At 38.5% G+C, this 20,541-nt stretch overlaps 1 protein-coding gene across 2 annotated transcripts in view; it reads right to left on the bottom strand.

Moving 5' to 3' along the window:
• ATRNL1 (attractin like 1) overlaps window positions 1-20,541 on the bottom strand; it is a gene marked incomplete at its 3' end in the record, with an annotated part of 538,576 nt that overhangs the window by 379,957 nt on the left and 138,078 nt on the right. For both annotated transcript variants that reach the window (XM_082002290.1, XM_082002291.1), the window contains exons 18-19: window positions 17,262-17,480; window positions 11,616-11,753 (exon numbers count right to left, since the gene is read on the bottom strand). In XM_082002290.1, the coding sequence (XP_081858416.1) occupies window positions 11,616-11,753; window positions 17,262-17,480 (357 nt within the window). The remainder of the gene's footprint in view (window positions 1-11,615; window positions 11,754-17,261; window positions 17,481-20,541) is intronic.

The raw sequence follows: 20,541 nt of genomic DNA, 5'->3' as shown, positions 1-20,541 counted from the left end.
AAGATCATGTTTACACCAGGAATACGTACTCTAACTCTCATTCACAAACTGTTATAATCAGACTGTATAGAAGAGAGACTTCAAGCAACAGAATTTAAATGAGTAATTGGTATTAGGCATCTTTTTTTAAGAAGTACAATAAATAATTATTAAAAATATTATCATTGTCAAGCTATTGCCCATCAACAGCTGACATATCACATTTCTGACACAAAAATAAACTCAAGCAAGGGTCAATCACAGAGTAAATCCATATTAGATAGAAAACTTTTTAATGCCACAATCACAAAAATGCTACAGGTTCCAAAACATGTAATATGTAAGGCTTAGGATCATCTACATTAAGCACTCATAGAATGGCAAATATCCATAGTAATTTTGCTATATATAGATCATTTTGTTATACAATTGGAACACTCTTTCTTTAGTCAATACCTCCCTGCATTCTAGATCTCAGATGCCGAGAACCTTTTGAAAATTAGGACTAGAGAAGAACATGTGGAATCAGCTAGTCTACTGCCCTTTTCCAAAGCTAGAGATGTTTGAAAATTTTTTAAAAATAGTGTAGGTGATAATGCAAATTTCATAATGTCTTCAGGCAATCTATTTCACAGTTTAACCAGCAGAAAGTTTTCCCTGTATTCCACCTTAATCTTTCTTGTTGCAACCTAAACCCTTTACTTCTTCCTCAACCAAAATGGGGGCTTGGGGGAAAGCACTTAACCATTCTCTCTTTTCAGCCTCCTTTCACATATTTGAAGCTTTTTATTATGCCTTTATCTTTTCTTTGTCCTTTTTAGGTTTGTCACATCTACTAAGCCTGCATCATATCAGGATGCAAAGTCAGTCCTTAGATATTGTTAGTAGTGCATCCGGACCCGTGATAGTCCAACAAAGGTGTTGGGCGCGACCGGACTACTAACGCTGACTTTGGGCATCACTCAGAACCTAAGCTCAGCCGCCTCCAGTCCCTCTGATATCTGAGGATCGACTGGAAAGCAAGGGGGTTTAGTTTCTGCCAAATTGCTCTGCCTCTTAACGCAACAGAAAAAATTGGCGTCACGGACAGGATTGCCATGGATAAATTGCTACAAAACCACAAATGTGCCCCTTCCCAGGCTGGGAAGGAGTGGGCTCAAAAGTTTTGGAAAGATGAAAAGTGGTAGAACGTATTGAGCAGTGTCAGGCCACGCAAAAGACTGGAGCAAAAAAGGGTAAAGATGTGATTTGTGCGGTGTTGGGAGCCTGTTTGTCTTGTGCTCAGCAAGAAGCTAAAGAAACTCCTGCTCCCAAACTAGTTTCCGATGCAGAATGTACTGCCTTAAAATCAGAAAATGAGGTGTTAAAGTCATCATTAGCCTTTGAGAGGGAGACAGGAAAAAAACTGGGAATCAGAGTTGATAAACTTGTAAGTGAGAACGATCATCTAAAACAAATGCTAGAAATTAAAGAACAATTGCTGGAAAGGGTTAATCGTCTGTTAGATAAAATGCAGCCTTCTGCTCCAGTTAGGCAGGTTCGTAGATTAATGCGTAGTACAAACCCTGAAAATTGGGATGGCGATATTAGGTTTGATAGTGATGATGACGAGGAGGAAGAGACCTCCGATTCTGAATCTCAATTGATTTCTTTGAGACCTTTGGTTAAAACTGAGACTGTTGTTGATGACAATGACGAAGTCCGCACTACTGTGCGAACGATCCCGTGGTCACCAGCAGAGCTGATAAAAATACAAGAGAAATTCTCGAGGCGGTCAGGAGAATCAGAAGTCGAGTATGTGTGGCGAGTTTCTCTTGAAGGAGGAGACCGAATTATGTTAAGTGAGGAAGAAGCAGGAGGCTTTTGGGGACCAGGAGTATTTTTAACTGTTAGGCCAGGAGACCATAGTTACTCCTTAACTGCACGAGCTGCATACTGGGCAGGTGGCATAGATCCCCAGGAGAGAGGAGAACCACTGGAAATTAAAACCACCAGCTATTCCGATCTGGCCACAGCAGTACAGAAAGCAGCCTGCATTCAGGCAATATATGAGAGAGATGAATTAAGGAAATCCCCGATGCTAGCCCCTATTGATCCAGCCCGATTAACCTCTCTTACTCGTGGCCTCCCTGATTGTCTCAAGATGTTTGTAGCAAATACCCAGGATCGCATACAAGCTGCTAGTATAAAGGCTAATCGCGGTCGTGGACGAAATCGGCACACCCCCATACCCACCTGGAGTGAATTTGTACAAGACATAGACAGGTACGGACGCCGAATGGGCTGGGTCGGTTCGTCCAGTACAAAGTCCTCAGATCATGCCCGGCGAGTTCGCCAAGTCCACATTCAAAACCCCAAATACCCTAAATTCAATGAGAGATTTAAATCTAGTAAAGAACAGGGTGAATTGTGGCGTAAAGCCATAGATTTGGGTGTACCCCAACAAATCTTGCGGGGCGCCTCTATAGAGGATCTCCGTACATTAGCCCAATCCCTGGGTAAGAGGAATAACCCAACAGGGGAGAAATGCCTCGCTGGGAAACCCCCAAACCATAAAGAAAGTGTACCTTCTGCACCAGTATGTAATCCAACTGACAGGGCAGAAGTCCAGCAAAAAAACTTCTATCCCCGGGGAGGGCAGTGAGCCATCCTGCTCGGCAGGTCTTAGCAATTCAATGGCTCTCTAATGAACACTCTGACCCTATCACTGCCATTCCTGTTGGACCCCGGAAGATATTGGTAAACTTTCTCATCGACACCGGGGCCCAAATGTCAGTAATCACCCACGAAACAGCACAAACCCTGGGCATAAAACCTGGACGACGCAGGGTTAAATTCACCGGAATCGATGGTGTGGAAAAGGAGGGCCCCACTGCGAGAATCTCACTCTGGCTGCCAGAGGAACGTAAATTAACTCGGGCAGAAGTACTAGCTGGTGCTGCATACACTAATATTTTAGGATTTGACATATTGCGTGGGCGGATGTGGAAACTCCCAGATGGGACTGTGTGGAGTTTTGCAAGAAATAAAAAAGATCCCGGCACTGTGAAACTGAGCCTGTTACAAACATCTATACCCTTACCCCCCTCTAAAATCACTAATGTTCGGCAATATCCTTTGCCAGCAGCAGCACTTATGGGAATTGACAGGGTGGTAAACAGAATTAGAAGAAAGAGGCATTATTAAACGAACTCATTCGCCATACAATTCACCGGTGTGGCCAGTAAAGAAACCGACCGGGCAGTGGCGTTTTACGGTAGGTTACCGCCAGTTAAATGCTAATACGGCACCTTTGACTGCTGCAGTTCCTAACATGGCAGAAATAGTGACATTGATACAAGGCGCTGCCCATCCTTGGATGGCTGCCTTGGATGTCAAAGATATGTTTTTCATGATCCCTCTCCTTGAACAGGACAAAGCACAGTTTGCTTTCACGTGGAAAGGGATCCAATACACTTTTAACAGGCTTCCACAAGGATATAAACATTCCCCCACAATTGCCCACAATGCTTTGGCTAAAATCTTAGCAGAAATTCCTGTTTCATCTGATAGCACAGTATATCAGTACATCGATGACATTCTGATAGGGGGAAAAAGCCAAGAGAGTGTAAGAGACACCATGGAAATCATTCGGAAAACACTGCTTGATTTAGGATTAGAAATTCCAGACGCAAAGTGTCAGGGACCTGCACAGGAAGTTAAATTCCTGGGAGTCTGGTGGGTTAATGGAGCTGCTTCTATTCCTCAGGATACCCTGGAAAAAATAGAGCATGGACAAAGGCCATCTAGCGTAAAGGAATTACAACAAGTTTTGGGAACCCTAAGTTATTGGCGCAAACACATTCCAGGTTTTGCTATTATTGCGCGTCCTTTATATAGTTTGCTCAAAAAAGGAAAATCATGGGAATGGACTGAACAACATACGAGTGCATTAGAGTTGCTAATTAAGGAGCTGAGGTTATTCCAACAACTCGGTCCCATACATCCAACTGACCCTATTTATGTGGAATGGGGGTTCAGTGAACATGGCTCTCATTGTAACCTATGGCAAAAGGGGCCAGAAGGACCGGAAAGTACCCCGTGGATCTCACCCTCTTTCTAACCTTGCCAGTTGAATACAACCGAGCACGTTTATTTCTTTTTGTGTTCACAGGAATCCAGGAAAAGAAGGCTCTGAATTGAGGCAGATGTCTGTGGTTGCAAAGTGAACCACTTTGGTGAAAAATGTGGTGCTTAGTTCTGACTTTAATACAACTCCCTTTGATGTATAGCTGGAAAGATCCAGGATGGCCGTGGTCCCAAGCCTATATCGGACACACTGGAGTCATAGGAACACGTGCCGTCAAAGAAAAATTAAACTTAGCTACTGTGGTTATGCATGGGGCCAAGGTGTTTTCAAGACATGAGTGGAGCTGGGATAACGGATGGCTTCCAATCCTGAAGGGAAAAGCAGGAGAAGGAATCCAGATAGGGTGTAGGATGATTAACGGATCAACCCATGAGAAAGCCACATTAATGGCAATATATGGAAACCCAGTAGCCTCAAAGTTTTGTGTCGCTGACAAATGGGATTGTTGGTATAACTTTATCCTGGTGGAACCCACTATTGTGACTTGTAAGTGGCAACAACACTGTACAGGTTTAGGGCCATCACAACCACATTGTACAGGGTTGTTGTTTCGGTTCAAAATAGACATAATTGAACCTAACCCAGATACACCACCAGGCCTAACTCCATACATCCTATTTGACACCCTGAAATACGGAGCTAGGAACATACCCATTGTCACTATGACATCTCGTAATGACCCTTGGGACCATGCATTGTCACGATATAGTGGAAGTGTTGGAACACTACAAAACAAAAGGAACTTAAATCTCTCTACTCTAGTTATACATGGAGATGAAGTGTTTTTGAAGGATGAATGGAGTTGGAATGACTCTCTTCAGATGGCTGAACTTCAAGCCATTTCAGGACAGGCAATACAAATCAGCTGCCGAGTAACTAATGGACCTAATTACCATAGGCCAACCGAAATCAAAGCATATCATACTGACTCCACCAGACCAAAGAACTACAACACTGAGTGTTACAAAATAACCGAACCAAATTCGGATTGTTGGTACAATTTTACTCTGACCAAACCCATAATTGTATACTGCCTTTGGGGTTCCGAAGGCACGGAATTAATATTTGAATTTATGATTGATAGAGCAACATCAAAGGATAAGAAACCTTTACCCCCGCAAACATCTAAAAATGTACCAACTCAGCCTCCCATTGGTCTAACTCCCTTCATCTTCAACACAGGCCCTTACATAATCAAATATACAGGTCAGCAACAAGTGCTGTTTAATCTGTCATACTCCCTCAAACAGGTGGAGATGTTGATGCAAATTAACATCTCTACGATTAAACCAACCTGTTCACCATTCCTAAATATATCCCATGCAGGGCGGTTAGCCTGGTTACGTGGGCGAACCCTCGTCTCTTCAAGACGGACAAGGAGAGACGCAACCGGTATTATAGGGACAGGATTGGGAGTCTTAAACAGTATAGATGCTGAAGTACTCATAAATAAACTGAGCACAAGTGATTTAAGCAAATTAGGACACCCATTGCGGTCTTCTCTAGTAGCACTGGGAACTAACCAATGGCTTGTGTCAGATTTGTTACCTCAGTGGGGAGAAACAAATGAAAAGGATCACCAATTGATTGTGGATGCACTTGGTGCAGCCCAAAATAATATTTCTCTAGCTCTCAGTTGCATCCAAACTCAACTATGGATGCAATCTGTGGTGGCAGCAATTATAAGAGAAGGTGAAGAGGGCATCTTACCCTCTGAAATTCGAAAGGTAGTTTGGGATAATGCAACTACATTTGAGAGAAAATTCCAATCATGGTGGTATTTGGTCAATTTTACCTACAACCCTACTGATGGCAAAGCCACTGCTTTTGTCTTAACAATACGCAATGCTTCGGTATATACCATATACCAAATCATTGCGTTAGGATTAAATCACAACGGAACTATACTCTATCCTATAGAGCATAGAGTATGGGCCCAATGAAATGAAAACAGATGGCAAACTATTGACGTTGCTGCATGTGTGGTACGGGTACAACAGGGATTCATTTGTGAAAGTAACATCATCAAAGGCCAAGACATTTGTCTTGACACTGAACGAAACATTTGTCATTTTGAAATACATCCCAATGAAACCCTTGAAACTGTGCTTGTATATATTGGAAAAGGGTGCGCTTGTATGAGAACCCCTTGTGATTTTGTGTTTGTAGATAATGTTACTGTGAATACTAACAATCACTCAAATATTTGTGTTTGTAACTTTACTAAAATTGTAGGATGTGACTTTATCTATTCAGCTCCTGTTACATCTTACCAACTAGTACAATCAAATTATATTCTACTTCGAGATCTGCTACCTGTCCCTGTAGGAATGAATCTTACCCTGGTGAGAAAACTATTACAACATGAAGACCTGAAGCGGTTGTTGAAACAAGTTCGGGAAAATGGACAAAAGACTCTGATTACTGTCCATCATGATGTAGAGAGAATACATCAAGTGTTGGAAAGAGTAAGGAGGGATGGAGGACACCACTGGTGGGACACTTTGTTTGGATGGTCACCTACCACAACAGGAATCTTCAACGAGATGCTTCACCCTGTTGTTGTCTTATTAGTGCTCACCACATCATGTTTTATTTTAACAATTGTTTTGCATTTTAGACTTTGGATTATGTTGAAACGTTTGTCCATATCCCCAGAAAATATCTGTGCGCTCGATGATCCTCATAGCAAGAGTGTATGTGACACTTCCCATCTATTCTAAAAGAAAAGAATCGTGAAGCTAGAGTGACTATAGTCACGGGGTGGATAATGTGGAGTAATCACTGAGGGGTACTTTGGAAATTTACCCTCTAAGAACAGCCTTGAAACCAGGTGGAACATAGCACTCATGTACAATGGGTCTGTGCCATGGAGACTCCCTGAACAGCCTTGGATGTTGGCAACATCAGGGGCGCCTGGTGTGCTGACTCTGGGAGAGATTACATGGAGGGGGGAGCGGAGTGGAGACCTCGCGGCTACGCTCTGTGAACAGGGGAGTTTAGGGATGCACAGGATGTACATTGATAAGCTGTGCTTACAATGTCCTGGGCCAAAGACCTGTCAACTTTGATGAAGTGCTGTACTTAGAGTGAACTTTGCTAATTATAATATCATTATAATACTAAAACGCACACCCCTCTCAAAAGCTACCACCCCCCCAAGGTGCGACCCCTCCTCAATGAGTGTGAGCACTGAATTTTTCCTAGTCTGTACCTTTAAACGCGAAGCGAGAGAATTCTGCACCAATCCTGATAAAGGTATGTATGACTAGAGTGACTCAAGCTCCACCTGCAAAGTAAAACACTATAAAATAATGTTTTAAGAGCTGGATGTTAGGGAAGATACCATCGTCATGTACCACTCTAACTTCTGGGATCAGTCGACGGGCTGAGCCTCTCTTCCCCCCCATCGGGACGCCGTTGGGTAAGATTCGAACCCTTGGTCATACCGAGTGCCTTCCGGGGAAACTTAGAAATCTCTATATAGAGTCACTTTACATCTTTTAACGCGTTTATAGCCAAGTAGTGTCCCTCATAGTTTTAGCATTTGCACGTACTTTATAGGTAGTGAATTTATCACCGGCAATCCAAAGAACCTGTATATCTGTTGCTTCAATAAATCGCACTATTGATTGACTCAGCCGTGTGTTCAATAAATCGCACTATTGATTGACTCAGCTGTGTGTGGTCCCTGAACGCGACCGTACCTCTGAGTGCGGCCGTGTTAGTTCAGGAGGTGTCCGGCTGAGCAGGTAGTATGATGTTAGTAGTGCATCCGGACCCGTGATAGTCCAACAAAGGTGTTGGGCGCGACCGGACTACTAACGCTGACTTTGGGCATCACTCAGAACCTAAGCTCAGCCGCCCCCAGTCCCTCTGATATCTGAGGATCGACTGGAAAGCAAGGGGGTTTAGTTTCTGCCAAATTGCTCTGCCTCTTAACGCAATAGATATGTTTTAAAGCTAGTGAAATGTCATCAATTATAGAGAGCAAAAATCCAAGAAAGTTATTTTTTTATCAATTCTTTAATCAGAACTATTCAAAACCTCCTGAAACATAAATTATCTTTTTCCTATAGCAACTGTTACTCATCCCGTAGTAATTTGATAACACCATGCAATACCACTCTGAATGTACCAGTTATCTGATGACAGGTGTAAAGGTACCATTATTCCCAGAGTAGACTAAGGAAAACAGTTATGTTTGTACAGAGATTTTCATCCCTGGACAAGGGTCAGGACAGAATTAATCACTCAGGGGTCCACAGTCAGCTTCTTTCAGAGCTTTTTGAACTATCTCCCAGAAGTATAAACAGAAAGGATTTAGGGAAGGATTGGTATAGTTATATGTATATACATAAAAGTTTTCCAAGGACTGAAAGACTTGCTATGCATATCCTTTTCCCTCATTTCAAGATCATCAGGGATCTAAGGAAAAACAAAGGCTAATCCAGCCTATAAAAGAAAAGGAAATTTTTCTTGCAAATCTTTTATATCTATATCACCGATAGTCAAACTAAGTTGAGAGGTCAGATTTTACCTATAAGAACATATATCACAACAGCAGAATACTGTACTTTTGTCAGGACACTGGGAAAAAAATATTTTATGTCATATGTCATGAATATGTAAAGAGAATGATTCTTAGTGTTTCTCCCAGTGTACACACTTTGTCTATCAACTGTAGAGATTATAGAGATCAAGTACAACCTCTTTTCCCGGCTTCAGCTGCTTTTCATAAACAAGTTACACCCTTGTAACTATAGCAACTTGTTATATGAAGAATATTATAGTATTACAGATGTACTTTAAGAGTTATAGTCATTATCTTGTCATTCCTTTATGTCCTGGTTTCAGCCAGGGTAGAGTTAATTTTCTTCATAGAAGCTAGCGTGAGGCTGTGTTTTGGATTTGGGATGAGAAAATGTTGATAAGGTGCTGATGTTTTGAGTTGTTGCTAAGTAGTCAAGGACAGTCCAGCTTCTCATGCTGGCCTGCAGCGAGCAGGCTGGGGGTGCACGGGAAGCTGGGAGGGGACACAGCTGGGACAGCTGATCCAGGCTGGCCAAAGAGATATTCCATACCATATAACGTCATGCTCAGTATATAAAGCTGGGGCAAAGAAGAAGGAAGGGGTGGAGGGACGTTCGGAGTTATGGCATCTGTCTTCCCAAGAAACCATTACGAGTGACGGAGCCCAGCTTCCCTGGAGATGGCTGAACCCCCGCCTGCCCATGGGGAGTGGTGAACAAATTCCTTGTTTTGCTTTGCTTGCGTGCGCGGCTTTTGCTTTACTTATTAAACTGTCTTTATCTCAAACCATGAGTTCCCTCACTTTTACTCTTCCGATTCTCTCCCCCGTCCCACCGTGGGGGAGCGAGCGAGCGGTTGCGTGGGGCTTAGTTGCTGGCTGGGGCTAAACCACAACACTTTAAAAAAGTTTTCAATCTGGATCCTCACAGAAAACACTCAGGAGCTCTGAGGAAAAATTGCACCACATGTTCAGGCAGCCTCAATCCTTGTACAGAAGAATGAGTCTAAATAGAGAAGAAATGTTGGTAGGGTCCAGCCAGAAACTCAGCTGGCAGCAGCAAAGTGACACAAGAAAGGACTGGTTTTTTCAGTTCTTCATGATTTTTCCTCCTTGACTGGCTATTCCATACCATTTCCTGTCACATTTTCTAATTATTTCAGTCACACTTAAATTGCCCTATCTTCCACATTTTTTCCGTATGCTTTTACTTTAATTATGGTTTTAATTTGCAGCTATTTTCAAATTTTTTTTTCTGTGTTACCAAAAGCATTACCAGAATTAAGTAGGAAAAAAAAACAAAAAATAGAACCATCTCTTTCTTTCTTTATATTTGCACACTGCCTGATCAACTATGGTTCCAAAATCCCCTTAAATCCAATTAAAATTTATTTGACTTATCTATGGATCATTGGTATTTTTTTCCTGCAGAAATCCCTGGCCCACAATTTGGGCACCTCTATCACAGGAACAGAAATCATGATACTGAAGAAAAGCTAACAGTTCATAATGACTACATTCATCAAAATGTCTTAAGGACTTAAACAGATTTATGGGCTCTGTACTACAAAATATAATATATCAATGCAGATAAAGGCTCAAAATAATTATCATCTTTATTTTTTAAAGCATTCTTCAGTGTAAATAGCTACTGTTAAAATCATGTCTACCAATAACAGTATGTACTCTTACAGACTAGGGTTGAAAAAACAAGTCATAAAATTAATAATTTTACTGGTCTTATAAATTGATTTCAGCCATTATTGCACTACACATAATTCACTAAAGGTGACGGAATGCTTATTTCGTCGATAGCTAAAGTATCCCTGAAGAATAAAAGCTATATTAACACATCATTTTGCCATAAAGGTACTATAGACAGCAAAAGAACATTTTGTCAACTTCAGGAAATAAGAGAACTATTAAGAATTATTTAAAGCATCATAAAGTGCCAGCAAAATGTGCAATTGTCAATAGGGGCAGACATTAATCTTTCCATCCCCTTGAACACACTTTCTACATACTGAGCTTAAGTTTACCAAATGTGCAGCTTTATGCATTGACTACTGCATGCTAAAGTGCTGAGGAACAAGTGAACCATTTAAATGAATAAATATTGCTTGAGAAACAAAGGTCCAGTTAAAGAAACATCAGTAATAGAGAAGAAAAAGTCATGGGACAAAACTTTCCAGCACCTTCCTAGATTCAATCTCAATTACCTTAATGACTAATCATATTGAATATATCCCTCCTTCCCCCATTTAGTTATAAGGGAAGGATCTACTGTCAACTTCAAAATCACCCATGCAAGTTAAAAAAGCTGCCCTACAGCAAAATATAAAAACCATCTGGAGTACTGGACTTCATTCTCTCTTTCACTTCAACAAGAATCCCCCAGTGCAGCAATTACAAGCCTAAACAGATTGAATAGGTCAGGGTACCTTACAGTCCCCACTGTACCAGGCTTTTCTGTTTGAATTGCACATCAGTAAGACTCGTTGGTCTGTTAAACGCGTAATTTTTTCACTAGCATCACACATTTATACAAATCAGTGCTATCAGACATTATGGCAGGTACTGAGCTTCACTTATAAGTACTGTCTCACTGCTTTTAAGAGGATTGTTTACATGGAATGAAATTATGCCTGTCTGAAATATCAGGCATTAAGGTGTTGCTCCCACAAGACAGCTTCTTCCTCCTCCTTTCCCTAACCGAGAGAGCATCTTTAAATTATCATCTTAGAGCATCCAGACCAAATAACAACTGCAAAATGATAATTCTGAATGCAAAGTTTCTCCTAAAAATATTGATCTGATTTTGAATCATTAAATTTAGCTGATCAGTTTATCGGTACTATCAAATAAACATTTAACCTTTAAAGAAAAGTTAATTTCACATTACATTAAAAAAAGTTAAATTTGCATTACATTAAATGTCATTTCAGTTTTTGTTTTCCTCCCAGCAGAATGACTTACCTGTACACTGTCCCCCATTTGTGGGATCTCCAAAATATCCTGGCATGCACGTTTCACATTGTTTTCCTGTTGTTAAGTTTTTACATTGATCACAGACATTACTGTTGATGCAGGTGCTGTGGCCATTACACTGGCAGGCTAGAACATAACATTTAAAAAGCCATTATTAAATTCCTCTTTGGAACAAAATCATTCTTACGTGATTACAAAATTGCAGTAGAATGTAACTCTGGAGAGTTTAATCCTGACTAATGACCAGCATATATATTTGTAATTTGACACAGAACCTCTTTAAAACAGCATTGTGACAAGACATGAACTCACACAGAAGACCACAGAAGTTGACTATGTAGCAACATGTGAGCTTGAAGTGTGTGAGGTTTTTTTGCCGTTGTGAGTGGCTGAATTCAGTCCTCATTGCTTTAAAATGCTGCCCAGTCACCTAATAAACCTGTTAAGAGGCAGTAAGTCACCAATGGAGACCAAATGAAAAGCCCCATGCCCACATGCAGTCTGCTGTGAAGCGTTTGAAAGGCCACTGTGATGGAGAACATGAACAACTCACACTCAAACTTTTATCTACTGGGGAGAGAGAACTTACCAGAAAATTACCCAAAGATAGTTTTATTTTTAACAGCTCTGATCCTCACATTAACTTGGGCATACTAAAGGGGTTTATGGACGTCTGGACAACATCAAACAGCTCCAGTCCCTCCTCACTACAGTCAACGTTGGTAAAAGTAAAGAAACTGGATTCATATTGACATAATTTTTTTGCATCTGACTTTAAAAGCATAAAATTGCTTTTTGTCAAATAACAACACTATAAATCACTGGTCTTGCACACCTCCACCCCAGTGCTCCATGTTTTGGAGAAACTCAGCAAGTACTGATTGCTACTGCACCAAAGTCACAATGTGAATTCTTCCAGAATCATCGATCCTGCTGCCAGGACTCAGCTGAACAACCAAGAGGTTTATAAGGATGACTTCTATAGAGGGGGACCCTCAGTGCCCAGCAGATTAGCAATCTGTCAATTACAGCAGCTCGTCAAATGTCAGATTGTCAAACCTGTCGATCTCTTACTGGCAAAGGGTGAGTAAGACTCAGCAGAGGACAGCTATCTCAGTAACATCATTCTGCTTTGGGTTTGTTTTTTTTACTGGATTCTTAATCTAAATGTCACAGTGAGTGCTGTCTGGGCTAGGAAAAAAAAGAATATATATATTCACACTGCATGGTTTGAAAGTTTTTAGAGCTTAGAATTTAGTAACTTAATACATTTACAGTCATTGCTAGGCTTGGCTCATAAACCATTAAACCTCACAAGTTTACCATCTCTTATTTTTTCTTTGGCTATGCCTACAGAATCTTGTAAACAAGTATCAAACATTTGTGTACTACCAGACAAAAAGGTTTCTCACTGTCTTGAATACATCTCCTTAGAAATGACAAGTTTTCTTCTTCCTAACAATACTTGGTTTTTAGACAACTTTGTGGTGTTTTCCTCCAGACAGTTTGCCCCTCTGCACTATTGTTGCCTTTCTCAGAAAAACCTACTCAAAAATACCACGAACTGCAGCTTCATTTGGAGTTTTGTTTTTATGTCTTACACATTAAGTTACTTAAATCAAATGTTTAAAAAAAAATGTAGTGCAATAAACCAAAAGTAAAAACAGATAGTGCATTAAATAGGTGTTCTGTTAAAGCAAAGATTGCCTAATTAAGGCTGTATCTTGATGTAAAGAAAATGTTTCATTCTGATATTCTCTAACTAGAATATTCTCTAGTGGGTCATTGATGTGTAAATTTTGTATTCTTTCTAATGCTTAGCTTCATATTTCTTATTTTTTTGTTTTATTTAAAGAATAAATGAAAGCAACCTTAATCAAATTTTTCATTGTGAACTGTAGTTTGGTGCAAGTGATAATATTATCTGGTCATATACGATAGTCTTACATTTTGTCAAGGCAAAGAAAATGGAAGAGATTTTAAATAAAATTAAAATATATATATATTTGCAGTAAGAACCGATACAATCTACAATTTAAATGTGGTTTGGTTGGCATAGATCTGATTTTCTTCCTAATAGCCGATATAGTGCTGTTTCGGATTTAGTATAAGAATAATGTTGATAACATGCTGATGTTTTAGTTGTTGCTGAGTAGTTGCAGTGCTTGTACTCAGTCAAGGACCTTCCAGCTCCCGTGCTCTGCCAGCGGGGAGGGGCACACGGAGCTGGGAGGGGGCACGGCCGGGACCGCTGGCCCAGCCTGGCCAGAGGGATGTTCCCCCCCAGATAACGGCTCGCTCGGTACATAAACTGGAGTTGGCCGGGGGCGGGAATCTCTGCTCGGGGACGGGCTATTGACCATTGTTGCATTGGGCATCACTTGGGTTTGTGTATTTCTTTATCAGTATTATTAGTTATTATTATTTACTGTTATTATTATTTCCTCTTCCTTTGCTGTCCTATTACACTGTTTTCAGCTCCACCCTCAAGGTTTTTTTCCGATTCTCTCCCCCATCCCACCTGGTGGAGGGATGGAGGGGCGAGAGAGCGGCTGCATGGTGCTTAGTTGCTGGCTGGGGCTAAACCACAATATGATGGCACACCATTTAAAGATGATGTTACATTTTTGCTGATTTTCCCAAAAACATGTATCTCATTGAGAAAAGTGGAGAGCCCGAACTGCACAAGGCAACAACTTTCTGTGGTACAGACAACTGCAATCAAACTGAAGACATCAGTATTAAATAATTCAAATAATAATTAAAATAATGAGACACTGTAATGATCTTAAAATATGAACTAGGAGTTAAATTTAAAAAGTCATTTTTTCCTAAAGTGATTTTAACGTACATCAGTGGAAGCAAGAGAGTAATTTTCCTCACACATACAAATGTGATTTATCTGAATCTTCAGCGGGGCTGCCCTGGAGATAAGCAATTAGATGTCTAATTTGCTTTTGACCTCTGTGTTGAAATGGTTGGTGATGCTGACAAATATTCATAATTATAGTTTTAAGAAATACATAATACTAGGGAAAAATATATAAAAAGCATGTCACATTACAATCTGTATCTAGTATAAAGATAATTCAACTAGTTTTAAACAGACTAGTTAGAATCAATTCACGCTGCTTTTCAGATGAGAAATTTAGGCTTTGAAGACAAATTTGGCTTGCATTCTACCGAAACAGGTCTTCTCATGAGAGGAAATCCCAACACTATTTTTATATACTTTATATTTTCCATTTCATTTATAACAATAGTTCAGATAAAATACAAATCTGATGAAAAAAAATTTATTCATATCAAAAGAAATACTATCACAGCTGCTTTGAGCACTATTGATTTCAAAATGACCACTCACAAACATTTTTTATGCTACCTGCTGAATACTAGTTTTAAAGATTTGAACAGACAGAAAATGAGAATGAATTTAAAATACTTATCACCCACACAGTTGCCCAGAGGCACTATAAAGAGCATGGATATGAACTACAAGGAAAACTAAGTGCATACATGAATGAACATGAATGGTTTAGCCAACTATTCATCAATGTGGCAGAATAATCTTCGAACTGCATGTTATAACCTATTTATCTTTATTTTCATCCAAACTACAAACTGTTCTGAAAGCTTATATAGATTTAGAATCAATTCTATCTTATTTCAAGCACATCAAGTGATTGCTGTGCTAAGTATAGTAAAATGTGTTAGTATAATACATTACAGATAATATTTTAAGAAAAAGAAAACAAAAACTTAGGAACAAACCCTACAGCCTATACCAATCAAAATGAAATTTCACATCAATTGAAATTTTATTTCTATGACTTCAGTAGGATTTGTCTCAAACTCATAAAGCTAGTGGGTTTTTTAACTGAAGTGTAACTTTGGTGACTTCTTGATCAGAACATACAATGAACACTGAATTTTATCCATGAAGAATAAATATTAAACAAATAGAATCATGTAATAGTTTGGGTTGGAAGGGACCTTCAAAGGTCATCTAGTCCAACCCCCCTGCAGTGAGCAGGGACATCTCCAACTAGGTCAGGTTGCTCAGAGCCCCGTCCAACCTGACCTGGAATGTTTCCAGGGATGGGGCAACTGCCACCTCTCTGGGCAACCTGGGACAGGGCTTCACCACCTTCATTGTAAAAAATTTCTTCCTTCCACCTAGTCTAAATCTACTCTCTTGTAGTTTAAAACCATTACCCCGTGTCCTATCACAACAGAGATGATGAAATCTAACTCAAACATTTTAAACAAGCAATGTTTATATTCATTACAATTTCACTAGTGATAAATACTCTGTATTGAAGTGACAGTTTAATAATGCACATATTATCAACATACCTGTATTTTAGCATACAAAGTACTGAAGTTTGCATACAATGTGATGTCATTCTATTGTTTCCATACCTTTACTAGAGGTTTCTTTCTTCAGTGGTTTGGAGTTTTTTAGTTTTAACTTAGAATGTTTGACAGTGTTCTAAAATTTAAAAAAAAAATCTACTCTCTACCTATGTATTTTGTTAAAAGTTACCAAAATAAAACTCTCTTCAGAGATTCTGCTTTCTAAATAATATAGTGATACACACACTTACATATAAATATATATACACACATATATATGCATACACACACACATATATACAGCGAATATGCTGATGAAAAAAGTACCCAGGAGAGCAAACAAACATAGCTGCATGTGCCCATAAAAGTTTTGATCCGAGAGAAGCCCCAGTTTCCAAAGTTATCAACAACAGAAACACTTGCTAGAAAAATAACTTCAGCACAATTACACCATTTGTTAAAAAAAAAAAAAGTTTTCAAGCTGTCTTTTAAACTGTATTATTTACTGTAAATTACCACTGGAGGTCTGTCAAACTCCCCAGGGTGCTTTCCATTTCCCTGCACTACTACATTGCTGTAACAACACTGCTTTCAGGATTTGAGTATTTCCGCTCAGGAGGCTGCACCAGCTCCACTTCCACTGTCTTAAAGCACCTAATGTCTTGCTTATTTTTTCAATGAACTTAAAATTTAAAATACTATTGTCACATTGCTACGGCTTAAATTTAGACTTCATAGATCCTCTTTAAGATTACAAAAGCATACATTCTATTTACTCAAAATGTCTAAAAGGTAGACTGGAAGCATAGCTCAGATATTTGGCAGCCCCCCATTCTCAAGGTCAGCTGGAGTTTTGTGTGAGCAGCTGGGACGCAGGAACTTCCTGCTCCTGGCCATCAGCAGTCAGATAGATAATTTCTCCTCAACTGCACTCTTTTTTGATGGATACAGAAACCAGAAGGAAGCAAAAGCTGAAGCAAATTCACATAGTTGGATTTGAAAAAACAGAAGGATAAGATGGGTGAAAACTTACAAATAAATGCAAATTTGGTTAAACTATTTGCATTAAATTTCACGTGTGAACCTGCATGGCAGTGAGCACATTTGTGTTCAGTAGACAGAGACTAACAAACTATATATTTAAGAAATATTTTGGAAAAACGAATCTCTCATGCAAATGTTATTTGTGTTACTCAAAATAATTAGGTTAATTTGGCATGCCTAAACAGATAGACATCTCTTATTTCAGATATAAAAGAGAATGGAAGCAGGCCTTACCTGGACACTGGATAAAAGACCACTCATAATTTTTCTCTTTTGGACAAAGACTAGCATCAAGCACCATTTCATTAGAGTGCATGCCAACAGGCTTCATTGGTCCTCTTGATGATCCTTCCAAACATTGTCCTTTTCCAGTGTTACTGGGATCGTTACACCATCCACACCCAGGCTGTTCCAAACATTGTCCACAGGTCCTCAATCCAGAGCAGTTTTGAGCTTTATTACATAGAGTACAATATTAATGCAAGGGAGCTTGGGGTTTTTTTGTTTTGAGTGTTGGTTTGGGTTTTAGGGGGTTTTGTTTGTTTATTTTTTTAAAGAAGATGCTAGGATTTTACAACAGTGAGTGAGGAAACAATTTTGCATTTCTATTTCCTTTTGTAAATTTAAAAATTTAAGTAACATTAGGAAGAATATCTTAATTTTCTTTAAAAGTTGTACTTTAAAGATGATAAAATACACAGCGGGTATTTGCTACACCACAATGCAACAACAAAGATTTCAAATAAACAAAGATAATGAAACAGAACAATAATATTACACATCTTCAATAAATCCCACAATAAATACATTCTATTCTATGCTTATTAATAATGTATATTATGGGATGCATATTTTAGTAATTTTACTGATGTAAACAGCACTTCCAACAGGAAAACTCTAGAATTCAAGACAAGGTCAATAATCCAAATAAGAGCGATAATCATAATCATAATAATAATGGTAATCCAAAAATCGTGATAATTCTAATTCAAACGAAAAATTTATTTGGGTATGAAGTATCCCAGGATCACACCTGAGTATTCATCTACAAACATGACTCAGTCTTCTTATATAGAACTTCTGAAACAAGCTAGCACACTACACATTTAAAAAAAAAAAAAAAGGATTCTTGAACTACAAGTCTTAATTCAATCCCATTTGATTGAACTGTGTCTTAAGGGTCTTGTCTGTTAGAGTAAACCAGATTTCATTTTTAATTTGCATACTGAAAATCAAATCTAGTTCTTTTATATTCTACTGTTTTTATTTAAATAATTTAATTTCTCATGGAAATGGTCATCTTCATATCTTAAGAAATCTGTTTAGAACCAAATAAAATTCGTATTCTGAAGTTACTGCCATTTCTTATTAATAACAAATTAATAATTTAGTATCTTCAGGAACACCATTAGAGTTCACAAGTTTATCTCAGCTTTTTCTTCTACATCTTCATTTTTTTTAAATTAATGCTGTAACACTGAATCGAATTAACATCAGAGTCATTTGAATATTGGTCCCTGTCTCTCCTCACATTAACTTGGTAGACACTTAAAAAATAACATTTAAAAGCATACATGAACTTCAGGAAGATCCTACCAGGAAGACAGAAATAGTCTAAGTTTCTTTTTAAAAAGAAAGTATTTTAAAGGTTTGTGGGGGTTTTTTTGAGGACACTCAAATGGCTTCTACATGAGTGTAATTTGGCTCAGCTGCAGCCCGGACACTATATCCATCTAATACTCAGGTTCACGACACCTGGACCACTCTACTCCATAAAGGCAATACTTGAATCCATGCTATAAAGGTTATAGCTAAGCAGAACGATTTCATTTCTAATTAAATAAATGGACAGCAGAGTAAATCTAGCTCCTCTGACCTCAGCAACTATTAACATTGTTTAAAAGTAATGAAAGTTGTCAGAGAAGAAATACTGCAGTAGCCTAAAGACACATGCAGATATCAAGAAAACAGGCAGTTAAGAATCTGAATGAGATCAAGAAGGGCTTTATCAGCGTGGAAAGCTGGAGCATGAGCTTTTGTATCATTAGACTTGGAAGAATCCAAACAGGAGGAAAAGTTGCAAGTTTCTCAAATATGGAAAAAGTGGGAGGAGGAGGGGAAAGGAGCTCAACTCTTCTTGGAAATTAACATCAATCATGTGACAAATCAGCTTTAAACCAGATCTAATCAGATCTGAAGCTGAATGATACAATTTTATTTTTTAATACATTAGAAGATCAGTAGAAAAATAAAAGACCACCATTCTGTACTGGCTGGCTTGCCCTTTCAGAGCTGCACTTTAAATGAGCCAAACAATTTTCACGCTGCTATTTATAAAGCCAGGAGAAAGCGGCTCTGAAGTATCAGCTGCACTATCTTCATGGAAGATAAACCGAACCAAAAGTAAAAATCCTCAGATACTCTCTGTAGTGGCATTCAGCTGAAAAACTGAAGAGAGTTAACTGAGAAGTTATTGTTTATGGAAGAAGAGGATATTCAAGCAGATTTTTTTTTTTCTTTGAAATTCTAGAGGTGGTCCAAGATCGTTCAACTGTCAGCTATTCAATCAAAAGTCATAATGGATGGAAGATGTGGGGAAGAGTGGAATGCAACTTTTTGGCAAGCAGGTATTAAAATGACAAAATGTCACGAATAAAACAGTGTTCTTCATTTTAGTTCCAAGTTGTGGAAATAAATGTGAAGTTCTCAGATGTTATATTTTTTCTTTTAAATCACACATACTTGTGTGATTTATTTTTTTCATTCAGAGCAAAACATCCAAAACCTCAGATCAGTCATTCAAAATAAAAATAAAATTTTAAAAAGATGATTTTTTTAAAAAGGGATAGTTACATTCCATTCTTCAGGTAAGTAGTAACACTACCCCTTGATAAGGGAATCCACTTAATACTTCATTACCTCAGCAACAATAATGATATATCTATTTAATAAAATTCTGAAGTCATTTGGGCTGAAACAATGTCAGAACCATGTTTCATTTGGACATTCATTTTCCTGTTTAAGTGCCAAATATCTAATGCTTTAAAACTCTGGGGAAAAAAAACCTGCTTATGGACATAGAATCTTGCTTTTCTTTAATTTGTGGAATAGAAAATACATTTTCCTATAAAAATGCCTTTACATAATGATGAACTAGTATATAGCAAATCCTGTTTGCCTTAATATAAACTTTTACAGACCTGACAAAAATGACAAATTAAAACCAGTTTGTGTTACCCAAAAAAAAAAAATTCAAACCTGCATGATGTGTAAATACTACACAAACACAAAAACAAAATTAGAAGTTCAGGCTGACATAATATATGCTATTTTAAAATAAGCTAAGCATCATTCTTGTGGTGTTCTGTCAATTTTATCTCTGAATTTTCAATCTACTTATCTTCTGCCACAACTCACTATTAATATTTTATAAGTTACAAAATCGATTCCTTACAGGAGTGAAAAAAAATTTAGTGAACTGTTAAGAGAGAGAAACCTTTACATAATTACACTA

Source organism: Phaethon aethereus, assembly GCF_964289735.1.
Source record: "Phaethon aethereus genome assembly, chromosome: 7".
In the NCBI taxonomy this organism is placed as follows: Eukaryota; Metazoa; Chordata; class Aves; order Phaethontiformes; family Phaethontidae; genus Phaethon; species Phaethon aethereus.
This window is presented reverse-complemented; position numbering and strand designations above follow the sequence as displayed.